General features: G+C 39.4%; 2 protein-coding genes across 2 annotated transcripts in view; both read right to left on the bottom strand.

The window, feature by feature from the left end:
* Positions 1–767: 767 nt before the first annotated feature.
* Positions 768–1,706, bottom strand: LOC122640195 (probable galacturonosyltransferase-like 1). Its single transcript, XM_043833349.1, has one exon. It carries the CDS (start codon positions 1,704–1,706, stop codon positions 768–770), a length of 939 nt encoding a protein of 312 aa, XP_043689284.1.
* A 4,413-nt stretch (positions 1,707–6,119) lies between these two features.
* LOC122639552 (protein DNA-DAMAGE INDUCIBLE 1) overlaps positions 6,120–14,180 on the bottom strand; it is a 34,476-nt gene continuing 26,415 nt past the window's right edge. The window contains exons 11-16 of the mRNA XM_043832422.1: positions 12,851–12,943; positions 12,706–12,775; positions 12,454–12,527; positions 12,265–12,319; positions 9,936–9,961; positions 6,120–6,395 (exon numbers count right to left, since the gene is read on the bottom strand). Of these exons, the coding sequence (XP_043688357.1) occupies positions 6,267–6,395; positions 9,936–9,961; positions 12,265–12,319; positions 12,454–12,527; positions 12,706–12,775; positions 12,851–12,943 (447 nt within the window). The 3' untranslated portion in view covers positions 6,120–6,266. The remainder of the gene's footprint in view (positions 6,396–9,935; positions 9,962–12,264; positions 12,320–12,453; positions 12,528–12,705; positions 12,776–12,850; positions 12,944–14,180) is intronic.

The following is a 14,180-nucleotide window of genomic DNA, read 5'->3' as shown; positions in this document are numbered from 1 at the left end:
CTTTCCTTGGTTGGTTGGACTAGGGTTTCTCATGCTACCCTCACGAGGGAATTTTTTTCGCACCACTCCAATCAGCGTTCGTGGAATTTTTTTCACAACATATCTTATGATTTTTAAACCCAAATTATCCATCATATTCTGTGGAACAACCAATATAATTGATAGAATACAGTTTATTTACTTTTTTATTTGATAGATGATTGAGAGTTGAGACCATTTGATCTGCCTGTTCTGAAAATTTTCACGCATGAATGGCATGATTAACAGTAGTTACCAAATTATTTAAAATGTATTTTAAAATAATTAATTTATTCTATTACTCTTAATCCATTAAGATCTGATTAAAGCCCGATTGTGGGCCGTTCAGAGTTACACATGGCCACAGCCCGGATAAGGATCGATTACACTAGCCCAATTATAGCCCGAAACCCGACCTAGCCCGACTAGCCGACCAGGCCCGGCCCGAAGACTTAAATGGACGGTCACGGTGCAGGCTTTAAGCACCGTGAGACCCGACCAGGCCTGATCGAACCCAACCGAGCCCGATCGGTTGACACCGCTACCTAGAATCATTAAGAATAGGGTTAATTTCACAGACACCCCCTGTAAGTATATGAAATATCACGGACATACCAAACTTGGAAAAATATCACAGACTACCCTTACTTTATGTTTTTATTTCAACTTTGTCCACTCTGTTAGGTCTATGCAGTTAAATTGCTTTAATTCTTTTATCATGGCGAAATTACACTTACCACACGGTGAACTTACCATAATATAAAACCCCAAATACAAATCATTCTCTTCATCGGTCGGGCGTGTTGATTCCACCGGTAATCTACTGGGGCAATATTCCCTGCAAAGACAAGCAGAAATGGAGGCAACGAACCCAATTCGTAAATCCTCATTCTCTTCTGTAACTCCATCCACTCCACAATCTTGGTAGTGTAGTCCCCAGCACGCCATCGCTCGAGATCGATTACCATGACTCCGGTGTTAAAGTAGCAAGCTTTACGACCCGCGAAGGTCAAGGAGAGAGCAGGATTAGACCAGAAGGTTGGAGTGAAGGAAGAGGGGAAATTGGCATTGCAGTACTCCGGAGCTGCTAAGACCGAGTGGTCACCGAGTGGGATAGCGGCGAGTTTAGCGATGTCGTCGACGAGAACAAGATCCGAGTCGAGGTAGACGACTCGGCGGACACAGAGTGGTAAGAGATTAGCGAGGTAGTTGCGAGCGTAGTTAAGTGGGCAGTCGAGTGCGGCACGAATTGAGGTGGAGATGAGACCTGCCACGGCGGAGTCATCAAAAGTGTAAACTTGGAACCTCAAATATGGGAAGGATTTGGCAATGGTGCTTCGCAGGTGAACGGCGTCGGCGGAGGCAGAGGCGACGAAATGGAAGACAACGTTTTGAGGGCAGTAGGAGTGTTGGAGAACCCATTGGATGGCTGCCATGGATCCCCTTATGTAAGCTGCGTCAAGCGTCATTGCTACGTGAACGGTATGATCGGAGCAAAAGTAGGATCCTTCATGGTGGTCGCTGCTTTCATCATCTGGGATCGGGGGACATTCTGGAGAATTGTAGAACTCAGGGGCTTCTCTAAAATTGGGAGAAGCAGACGAGGTGGGGGTTGTGATTAATGAGAAGCTTAGGCTAAGCATAAGATTCAGAAGATAGAAGATGTAATAGGGTGTTGGTTTGGGCATGTTTCGGTTCTGCCTCAGCCAGTGTGTTACAGAGAAGAAGAAGAACTGAGAAGGAAAGGGAAGGTGGGGGGAGGGGAAGTTCGCTTTCTTCTTCCTTGTAGAACTGATGTTGTAGTAGTTAGAATTGCCGCTGGTAATGGTCGCCGGAGTTGGAATTACCACTGGTAATCGTCGCCGGAGCCGGAGCAGGTGATGGTCGCCCAAAATGGATTTGCAGCAGTTCTCCAAAACAGAAAGAATATGGAAGAAGATGGAAGAAGATGGAATGACAGTTTTTTTATGGGGTAATTACTATCACTATCCTACACTTACCCTATATTTATTAAAACTATCTTATCTTAAACTTCTTTTCTAAAACTACCTTGCTTTTAAACTTTTACATCTCCTTCTACCCTCATATTTTTAAATATCCAGATTGCCTTTTCTTTTCACCTAGTAACTTGCTAATCTATTTAACCTACTATTTATCTTCTACATTTAACTATTTTTGTCTTTCAAATAATAAAAAATGAAGCAACCACCCGCTTCTCTCCCATTTTTTACTCCATTCAAATTTTTTTGCTGTTTTTTCTTTAGTTTCTTTATTTAATTAACTTTTTATTCAACATTTCATCCTCATCGTTCTTCAAACAGATCATGTTTCTAAGTATCAGTGTCGTATCACCCGTATCGGACGATGTACCGATTTTGTTAGTCATCGATATTGATATCATTCTGATACCGTATCAATAGCACAGTACTGACAAGGGGTAAAAAGGTCAGTGAACTCATTTTTTTAAGGAGATTCAGGGGTAATTTTGCCTGATACAGTCGATCCAGGCCGATAACGTATCGATATCGTATCATTTTTGCAGGTTACCGATACCGTGCACTAATACCATGGAACAGATCGACTCTCTTCAAAAATAGTAAAAAGTAAATTGAATAAAAAGAAGAAGAGAGAGAAGTGGGGTGTTTTGAAGAGAGTCCATCCGTTCCATGGTTTTAGTGTACGGTATCAGAAAGGGTATCGGTAACCTGCAAACCGATACAGTATCAGCCTGGTTCGGCTGTATCAAGCAAAATTACCCCTGAATCTCCTTTAAAAATAAATTTTTTGACCATTTTACCCCTTGTCAGTACCGTGCTACCTATACGGTATCGGTGACTAGCAAAATCGGTATGTATCATCGATACGGGTGATATGATACCAATACTTAGAACCATGATTTGTTCAAAGAAGAACGATGAGGATGAAATGTTGAATAAAAAATTAATTAAATAGAAAAATTGAAGTAAAAAAAAATGGGAGAGAGAAGAAGCAGGCGAGTGCTTTTGTTTTTCACTATTTTAATGACAAAAATAGTAAAAAGTAGAAGATGAATGGTAGGTTAAATAGATTAGCAGGTTACTAGGTGAAAAGGAAGGGCAATCTAGGTATTTAAAAACATGAGGATAGAAGGAGATGTAAAAGTTTAAAAGCAGGGTAGTTTCAGAAAAGAAGTTTAAGGTAGGGTAGTTTTAATAAATATAGGATAAGTGTAGGGTAGTGATAATAATTGTTCCTTTTTTTATTTAAATAACTAAGGGGTAAAATGGATATTTCACCTTTGGGTACTAACTGTGCTTAACGTCAGGGGGAAGGTTACCATTTTGACCAAGTTTGGGAAGTCCGTGACATATTGAATATTTACAGGGGCTATCCGTGAAATTTTCCCTTAAGAATATTGATTTCATAGGATCACGCATTGGCAGCGTGTTCATTGGCATTTTCGGAGGATCTAATGGAAGAACTGGATGAAGAAATCTACATGACTATTTTAGTTCGTCGAGTTTTCTTTGAAATGCATTTGGAATCGTAGAATTCTAAGTTCGGACGACGAAGTTATTTCGATTCCTATTTTGTCACCTGAAAATGAAGGGCATTTTAGGCGATCTGAATAGTTTTTGGCTTCCCTAAGAAAAATAGTAAATTGCTTGCTGATGTGGCCAACTACTATTGGTAGTGCTCATCGTCACGAATGTGTGTCCGTAAACAGTGCTCAAATCGAAGCCAAAACAAAGAAATTATCACAGAAATTATCACATAGATTCCATTTACATGCAAATTTCTCTCTCCTCACTTTTGCATGCAAATGCATTCCTCTTAGGGTTTCAAAAATCAGGGAATCGGATTGGGAATCAACGAATCAGACCAAGAATCAGCCGATTCATATTAGAATCGGTTGGATCAATATCCGATTTCTACCATTCTGGATCAGAATATTTACTCTAATATTCTCCCAATTTCTACCATTCCAGCCGACCGGTTTTGTCACCTATTTCTGCTTTAAAACCTAGGTGCCACTAACCTAAGTTTGATGCTTCAATGGGAGGCATCTGCTTTTTTATGTTAAGATTCTACATAAATATTTGAAGGGGGAGCGTTCTTTGTGGAGGAACGTAAGGGCCACACGTGTGGGGCAGTCAATGAGAGCGTGCTGGAATCAGGGGCGAAATGTTCGCCTTTGAAATACTCCAGATTCTGTTTCTACTAAACCAGAAGAATTTCTGCATACCAAACCTTGACGCCCAAAGAGCTATATTTACTGAGGAACTGTTAAAGCTTCAGCCAGACCAAGAAGGAGAAATGGCTTGTTGAGTATGCTTTAAAAGGAAGGAAAAGTTGCAATTCTACATAGTTCTCTTCCCGATAGTCAATTCTCTCTTTCTCAAAGGAGGAGAGAAAGAAGGAAATTACAAGAAGACATGGGGGAAAGAAGAGCAGGGATAAATGGGTTTTGGAATCCGGTCCCCCTTTTCACTTTTTGTTTGATATCCAACAGCAAGAATGGAAAGGCCTTTCTTTATGTCCAAAATTTCCCCATTTTTAACTAAATTATTACTTGCGTCGGGGTCCTCTACTGCCAAGTGGATTATTATCTTCTTCAATTCCTAAAGTGTGGCAGTACGGCAGTGTTAGGTGGAGATGTTGACACCTGGCACCTGCCGTATCCAACGGTCTAATCTCATTGATATGAACGGTTGGATGAGACAGATGCTAGGTGTCGACATCTCTACCTAGCACTGCCGTGCTGCCACACTTTAAGGAATTGGAGAGGATGATTTTCCCTATCGAGCTGCCCCTACTGTCGTGTGCACCCCAGACACAGCAAGGCAGCGAAAGACCACCCTACCCCTACCCGAGCACCTTGCCCAAGCACGGGTAAGACGGTATTTACCGCCTTGAACCTCCCATTCTAGATGGGGTGGATAGAGTTGTCGACTGCCCCGCCGGTGCCCATCATTCCAGAGCTTAACTCTCCTTTAATATGAGCGACCTCCCTCACCGGGTCCCCTCTGTAAAGATCTTTTCGTGGTTAGGTTAGCTCTACTTCCTAGCCTGCCTTGTCTACGCCCATCCAAATTTAGTATTGTGTCTCGATGGCAATATCTCTTTAAGCTGAGTAAGAAGCAATATCTCCATAGGTTGATCGTCTCAACGCCTAATACGTAGATAAGCCGACACGAGCTCTTACTCATTGAATTCTGTCTCCCAAGTTAAGCACATTGAAGGAGTCGACCAGGTTTGATCTCAAAGAATTGATTAGGCCGTGGTTGGTCTTTAAGGGAGAGATCTTGATTGGGGCGCACAGCAGTAAGGGCAGCTCGGAAGTAGAGGATTCGAATCTTACTTCCAAACGATAAAATATTCGAGAGAAAATTTTGCTTTTCTTAAACAGAAAGAATTTAAAAAAATTTGTTAGGGCAAATTGAACTTTTAGTTATAGGGGGGAACTTGCACAGCCGTACTCATGCACCCACTATTATTTGGGCCACTTTCTTGAAATGAAACATAAACTTTAGAATCTTGTTCCATCGTTGTCCCATCGAAGAGTTTCTTTTGAAATGCCAAATCTTATCCACATGGCAAAAAATAAGGCTTGGTAAGAAGTTCCTTGGTCATATTTATACCAAAATAATTTAAAAAAAAAAAAGGTTTCATGTACGTTCATGCAGGGTTGTACTTGAAACCCTAAGATGCGGATAACTTTTACAATACCAAGACTCAAACCTCCCTCCCTCCCCCCCCCCCCTCCCCTTCTTTTAGACGAGGCTTTCGATCTGTGAAAAAACCCTTCCCCCAGAAAAGGTTGTCTTCATCTGCTTAAAAACTTTAGCTGCTACTCTTACAACAGTTTTTATAATACTACGAGACTGACCCCATTGACAGGACAGTCCCGAGTGCCTACATTTTCCTTGGTATCGCTGGGGCGAAAAGGATTCCCAAAACAAAAGAATCAAGGGTTGTCAGATACAAGATTTTACTGAATTAATAGGAAAGTAAGAAAAGGAATATAAAGAAAACTTAGTCACTATCTGTAGTACTGAAGAGTGAAGACCTACCAGTAAACTGAATTCAATATAATTTTTCAAATTTGGGGTTAGTTTTTGATTAATTTTCAGGACTCCTGATTGATACAAAGAATTACTTTCAAGTTCGCAAGGAATCCTGACATTTGGAGAATTTGTAATTAAATCACAATATTTCCACAAGAAACATTTAAAAATAATTAAAATGAAAAATGGACATCACCATCTTTAACCTCCAAAAAGATAACCAGCTGCCTGTTCTTCATTACCATCAAAAAACTTGAGAGCTTGTATTACTGCATCTCTTCCAAATCCAAGTTCAACAAGTTTGGAAACTTTGGCTTCAAAATTAGGATCCTGTTGCCAACTTACAATGTCAGTAGATAGAAAGAGTGGGAACAGATGAGGAAACAACCTAACAAGCTTACATCTTCTGTCCATGGTTTATATGGACCATCACTTCAACAAAATTTTCACATTGTGGAGCATCATAAAACCCCAATTTCTTTCAGTTAAGTTGAAACATGAAAACAATAATGCTCAATCCCAACGTCATTGCATTGAGAATGATTGTGCCAAAGGGCCACTCGCAACTGAATTGTAAAATCATGCTCATTCACATGTTATCATTTTGAAATGATGAAGAGGAATGCTCAATCCAAACACCGATGTTGTAAATATCGTTTCGATGCCTTTCAGTTTGAACCCCAAAAATGAAATACAGGCTCTTGAAAAGTTTAGTTCAAAATATACAGCAGTACAAACTACAATAGCAATTTCAACCCCCCCCCCCCACCCCCCCAAATGACCATTTATTTTTAGCTGAAATTGATCAAATATTGAAATGAAACTTTTTTGAAGCTGCAAGGTGTATTAGGCCCCACAATGGCAAAAGTTCAAAACCCAAACTGAATTTACACCTAAGGTTGTGGTATGAAGGGTAAACATTTAAAGACAATTCTGACACAAGGCAGGTGAGCCAGTAACACAAAAGTCCAGACATTTGTCAGAATCAGTTCAAACCAGCTACCCTTACCATAGGCACAGAATATCGGCGAACCTACCTACACTTCAAATGAGATTGTCTAAATCATATGGAGTGACTTCCCCAGATGTAAATAGAAAATGAAACTGAATTCATTTTGTTAAGAGATATGTAACACAATAGGGGGAGTCCCCCTATTGTGGTTTCCTTTATTAGTTTATGTCTTTAATTGTTAGTTTCCTAGTCTAAGTAAGTTTCTTGTTTTAGGCTTTAGGCTTAATTAGGTAAGAGTTATATTCCTTTTGTAATTCTGTTTTGATTTAATATAAATATATGTTGGCTGGTACGGTAGAATAAACATTCTATCGCACAGCCCTTTTCTCCCATTGTTTCTCTCTTCTTCTCCATCTCTTTTTATCTTCTCTCTTCTCTTTGCCAGGCACTGGTTACAGGTTCTGGGATTCTTTACATGGTATCAAAGCTGTTGTAACCAGTACTTGATTCTCTCCGTAATAGCCATTTTGAGAGTCGTTTAGGGTTTTTGGTTTGAAGAAAGAAACCCTAGTTCATAGAAGAAGAAGAACTAGGGTTTCATATACTGATTTCAATGAAGATTCTTGTATGATGAAGCATGTTCTGCTATCAAGGTTTATCTGGGATTTTTTACGGAGTCGATGGAACTGACCCATATTTCCGCCTGTGGCTCCGCCTGTATGATACCTGCTGCTATGTTTGATTTATTTTCGTCTGGTTTGCATCGATTGCTGTCACGATTTGTTGGAGACTGTCGCTTGCTTTCGCTGGAAGTTTCTTGGATTTGCTGGTTTGCATCTATTTTGGACTAGGGTAGACGTTCTTATCTGACGTATTGGAGTTATCGATTGTTGCTGCTGGTTGAAATTCTCCCTCTTGTAGTTGATCTCATTGGTGCTACTTCTGATCTCAATCGAAGTCTGATGTTTTTGATCGATTAAGTCTGGTTTCTCCTCCAGCTGGTTGAAGAGAGAATCACATCTGGTTTCTCCACTGCAACATCATCGAAGCTTGTTCATCTATTGCTGAGGTTTGTCGGCTATTTGTTGGTATCGATTTGACTCTGCTGGTTTGTTGTGGCCTGGTGTTTTGTGGAGTCCAGAGATTGAAGACGAGATTTCTACCTCTGGTTATGCCTCCCTTTTTTTTCTTTATTTGGTTTCCGCTGGTTCCTCTTCTTCCATTGCCAGGAAGAAGATGGGGTGTCGCACGTGTTGTTACCGATGGTTCAATTTCACACGCTGCTGCTTCTTGTGTTGTGCAATCCGTGTGAGACTCTGTTTCTCTTGTTTACCATGAGATCAACCTAGTTCTTGAATCTGGTATCTTTTTGACGTTGCCTTTCATTGTTTGTCACTTTGTCTTTATCTTTAGATCTTTTTCATTTCCATATTTATCCTCCCCTTTAACTCTAATTCAATGCCTATCCTTTTGTTTCATGTTTCTCCTTTTTCTTTAATTTTAATTCCTCCTCTGTCCTTCTTCTTAGTCTTCTCAAGTAAACCATTGAAATTCTGATTTATTACAATTTTGTCACTCCCATGAGAACATGATATATTTACCAAACCGCCAATAACCCCTTGCATTATTGTTTATTGTGTACTTGGTTGGTCTACACCGAATCCAATTGGACATTTTGATCTGGTTTCCGCATTGCTTGGGGATTGCATAAAGTAGTTACAGAACTGCCATTGGGCTTGTGTTTTTTATGGAGTGATGATTGTGCTTGCCTAGCACTTTACTGTGAGGGGGAGATTCTGTTACCGTGTGGGGTGTGATTGAAGCTTAGTTTATTGGGATCTTATTTGCTGGTGCTCTTGCTTATAAGAATTGTTGAGATATTATTGGTCATTATCTGTTCACGTGTAATGCTACACGTGAGGGGGAGATTGAAGATGTCTATTGTCTGTGAAGGTGTCTACTACAAGCAATTTTATCTGAGACCTTTTTACGTGTTCAGGACTCAAGAGTGAGTCTGATTGTTGTTGGAGTGCCTTCCTCGAGATGGACTTTTGTGTAGCCATTGGAGCTGCACTTTTACGGGATTTTGTGTAACCATTGGAGTTTCACTTTTGTTTGTCTTTGTTGGAGCAGGTTACTACTTGCATTTTATTGCCTTCATTAGGAAGGACGTTTAGTGTAGCCGTTGGGTGTTCCATTTTATTGACTTCCTTGGGAAGAGCTTTTGGTGTTGGCGTGTTACTGTTTTTTATTGGATTTGTTTGGACTGCTATTGTTGATGGATTTATTGATTGGAGTGCTGCTTTGAGCTCGCTGGCGTCTATGACTACATGTGTTCAAGACTAGTGCTGCCTTTCATTTTTTATCTTGTTGGTCCAAGCTGGAGCTTTCTTCTGATATGTGTATACTCCAGCTTGAGGGGGAGTGTTAAGAGATATGCAACACGATAGGGGGAGTCCCCCTATCGTGGTTTCTTTTATTAGTTTGTCTTTAATTGTTAGTTTCCGAGTCTAAGTAAGTTTCTTGTTTTAAGCTTTAGGCTTAATTAGGTAGGAGTTATATTCCTTTTGTAATTCTGTTTTGGTTTAATATAAATATATGTTGTCTGGTACGGTAGAATAAACATTCTATTGCACAGCCCTTTTCTCCCATTGTTTCTCTCTTCTTCTCCATCTCTTTCTATCTTCTCTCTTCTCTTTGCCAGGCACTGGTTACAGGTTCTGGGATTCTTTACACATTTCTTAAAATTCATAAAATGATGTATACTAAATTTTTTTGTGATACCTACATTGTGGATGATGATTTGTATGTCAAATTCCACATAAAAAGCACAATGAAATATTTTAGCTGAGGATAATTCCCAGATGCAACCTAAGGAAATTACTGAAGCTGAAATAATGGGCAGTATCAGTACTTACCTGTGTTGTGTCACCATGCGTAGCTCCTGCAAGCACAAAAATGCACCATTTGGCAATGTTACCAGCAGACATAAAAGAGAAAATGTGCAGAGGCAGAAGAAAGAAAATAGTGATGTGACAACAAAGATTAAAGACCAAAAACAAGCAGTCCATGAGCAACCCTATGAAGGCATCTACAAATCTTACAATTCGTAGTGCTTTAATAGTGTTGAGTTAGGCAACCAACAAACTATTTCCCATGGTCACATGGTTTATTTAACTAGGATTAGAGAATCTGCAAAATTAAATTGAATTGTAAAACATTGTGGACCACAGGCGGGGCCATACACAAACTGGTTATGGAGTAAATATAGACAGATCCCCATTGAAATATCAGGAAGGTGAATTAAGATTAAAACGGGCAGAAAACAACAAATTCCAACCCGACTTACTAGTTTAATTTGCATAAGCTAGTGATACCTTTCTTATACTTTGAAAAATACATAATTCCCCTAATAACGTACTTTCTACCTATAAAACTTAATAATTTCTCCATTAAACATATAAAGCCTTCAGAATTCTGTAACTTCATGCAAGTCCCTCTTTCACAGGATCCTGGGAAGAGTGGATTGGAGCCATTTTGGCATGAAGCGGCTGCTCTCAGACTCAAATACCTTATTGCTATTGTACCATATGACAGCTCCTATTAAACACAGGGACCCTTAGTGATGCAGCTCCAAGAACGAAGAAGAAGAAGAAGAGGCCCTGAAGTTAGGGTTTGAGTAGGGAGCCTTAGATTAGGGTTATTATTTTCCATACTTAGTTTATTTTCTTGTTTTTAGATTGAACCGGTTTAGAATTGGTTGCATCCAATTGGTTCAATGGGTCTAATTTAAGTGAAGTGTTCCTATTGGTTAATAGGTTCTTATATCCTATTGGCTAATATGGAATCTACTTTCAATTAGTTGTTTTTAAGTTAGATTCTTTTATTTTAAGTTAGTAAGGGTAGTTAGGACATTTACTGTTTTAATTTAATTAAGTTAGATTAGATCTCTCCCTTCCACGATTTTAGAAGGAAGAGACATTAATTTATACTAGGATTTGGCTTAGGCCTTTATTATAAATAAAGTAGATCGTGGAGGGCTCCCCCACAGATTATTTGAATTTAAAAAACAGATTTCGTGGCTGCCGTTGCTGCTGTTCCTTGCTCCCCTGTGTGAGTGTGCATCCTTGTGGATTTCAAGGTGGAAGGGTGGGTGGATTCCTGCGACTCTTTACGCCGTGACGGCTGGGAGGATCTCTCTTCGAAGGTGGTTTCATCCTTCAAACATTCAAGCTACTGCCGGTGGATTCCAGTGTGAGTTTGAATTTTAATTTTCTGTTTTTATCTTTCCTTCCCTTCCCCATTCGATCCCCTTTTCTTTTTCTGTTTTATTTTCATAAACCCTAGGAGGATCTCAGTTCTGTCCAGATCTGTTTACCCATCAGAAATCATCCAAACTTTGACCACAGCCTCCCCTCACCATTGTCTATTCTCGATCCTGACTGCTGCCCCCATCCCTAGTTAAAACCCTAATTTCTGTAAAAACTCCATTAACCATTAAACCCTAAAAATTACAGATTCCACACTTCTAACCATCAAAACCCTCCCATATTTGGATCGAACCTCCCTCTCACAGTCCCCTAAACTCGATCCCAAGCCCAGCCCTATCCATCCATCTAAACCCTAGCTTTAGTGGTTTCCCTAATTTCTAAAAACCCGAAACCCTAACCCTAATTCTGCAGGAATTTTAAACTGATCCAAATCCCAGTATTTTTTTTATCAAATTAACCCCCTAGGCCTGCCGATCATTACCATATATTACACTCACCCCTAACCCTAGCCTAAACCCTAGATTTGACCTAAACAGCCCCAAATCTGACCCAAACAGCAGGCTTAGCCAGAACCTGATTCTACTTGGCTCCTAATAGGATTATTTCCTATTCTAGGACTACATTACTTAGTACTTATATAACTAAACATATTGGATATGCCTCAAATCCTATCTATAGTTTTATAATATAGGTTATAAAAAATATATATATGTCAATAATATTTGGACCAGATATTAAACAGATCCAATAAAATCAAATCCTAAATAACCAAACTGAATATGCATTTGACCCAGAATAAAATCCAGTATTTGACAGCCCTACCTACAGGTCATTAAATTAATTTTGGCCCTGGACAATTAAATCCAACAAAAGGATAAGCAGGCAGTCTAAAGAAAAAAAGGAATAGGAACAAAATTGGGTTAAAATGAACCCCAGTGACAAAAAGCATTAGGGCTATCCAATTTTCAAAACTAACCAGACCGACCTCCTGTGGACAAGTTATCGTTCTTCTCTTTTGTTCCCAAGGATTCCTGCATGACACAAGTAACCAAACCAAATTCACAAATAGCCCATCCAACCTTATATCAAAAAACATTAATCATCACCTATGCATAATTAAAACAATATCTCTTCTTAAGTCACAGTTTGCAAATATTTTACTTACTGGAACAGATCCTGAACCAGAAGCTTGCTTGGATAACCTCTCTTCATCTAGAAAATGCGTTGGGATGTCCTTCTCTGAAAACAGTTAGGCTTTCAGATATGCATATGGAAAAGAGTGAAGAATAAAAATACAAGGAACTTGGGAATGTTAAGTAGAATAGAATACGAGCAAACTCAAGCATAAATGGAAGAAACTGAGAGCGGTAACAAACTACTATCAAATAGAAATGAATGTAAGGAATACATGATTAACCTTGCAAGAATGGAACTGAAACCTCGCCTCCACCGACTCTTAAGACATTCTCCTTCAAATCAATTATGCACTGCATCCAGTTGCTTGGTTAGAAACTGAGACATGATTGAACAGAAACCAGAAATCAGATATAGAGAGGATGTACCTGATGTTTACGGAGCATATCAAGCCCAAAAAGAAATTCCATATTGGGAGCATCCAACACCATAAAGGAGCAAGGATAAAATATATTCCCAATCTATGGCAGAAAGAAAAAAGGCAGTGGTCAAAGACAAATTTTCTTTCTTTATTGGTAAGTAAACGAGGTTATTGTATTGAGCAGTAAAGGCAAACACGAGTGTACAGATGCACCTATAAAACCTAGCCGCAAAGCCAGGAGATACACAATGAGTGAAAAATATTCCACCACCAAAAGCAAAGAATTCCACCACAGTAATCCGATTGGATTACAAGCGCAAACTCCATAAGCTCTGAAGCTTCAAAGCTAAATGACCCAACAATTCTTTAATCTTCCTTCCCTCCACCTTAAACTCATTGAATTTATCCATGAACACTCATACTAGTTCCAACATATAGCCTAGAGAAAATCCCAATGCACCGCTGTCTGGGGAGATAGGTGTAGAAGATTTCAGCTACTCAATGATATGCCCAAGGAATGTGGAGACGCCCCACAAGATGACTAAAAAAAGCTCCAAAGACACCTAGCAAAACTAGAAAAGAATTAGGAGTTGCCATACAGGCATACACTATCCTGATGTAGGAGAACATACAGTGTTTAAGATCCAGGCACTGGAAAGAGTGGTGGAAAAAGGTTAGTTTTCTGTACAAGGAATTTTTAAATGATTGAATATGGTAGATTTATGATATAGGGTTTACTGGAGGTTGGGAAAGTGTGTAACTGTACAGAAATTGAACATATTATGAGGAGAGAGGTAAGAATACTAGAAAAGGGAGGAAGAAGAAGAATGATTCAACCATAAGAAAATATATTTATTATCATATTGTTGCAGACTGCCAGACTCTATGATTAAACTGACAAGCAATGTGAAATTTTAAATCAGCACTTTAAGAATAGAAACCGAGGAACTGCAAATAATTAGCATCATATATACATGTGGGAGATAGAGTGATGTAGGCAGCTATCCTGTGGATGGATAAATGTGCTAGGCTTTTGAACCCCAAGCCCAGGAAGAAATTGAGTCCAAATTCCGAGGTTATACTTGGCCCGTAAAAGAGTCCATATGGGTGGTTGAGCTGTAAGCATTGGGCTAGGTACTCTAGTAATAGGTGGGGCCTCTTATTTTCAAGAGTATCTTTGTAATGGGCCTGGCTCATTAGTTAAATGAATTTTGAGATTTACAAAATCGTCTACTGGCTTGGTTGACTGCCTGGAGCCATCAAACCTGATAAAGCTGTCTCTATCGATTATTGCAACCCCAGTTGCCCTTAAGGCTTCAGATCTAATCTATATCAGT

The sequence above is a fragment of the Telopea speciosissima genome, chromosome 9 (assembly GCF_018873765.1).
Source record: "Telopea speciosissima isolate NSW1024214 ecotype Mountain lineage chromosome 9, Tspe_v1, whole genome shotgun sequence".
NCBI lineage: Eukaryota > Viridiplantae > Streptophyta > Magnoliopsida > Proteales > Proteaceae > Telopea > Telopea speciosissima.
Note: the sequence above shows the minus strand (reverse complement) of the source record. Positions and strands in the feature narration are given on the sequence as shown.

Coding starts and splice junctions, on each gene's coding strand:
- LOC122640195 (XM_043833349.1), bottom strand. CDS start 1,706: ATGCCCAAACCAACACCCTATTACATCTTCTATCTTCTGAATCTTATG.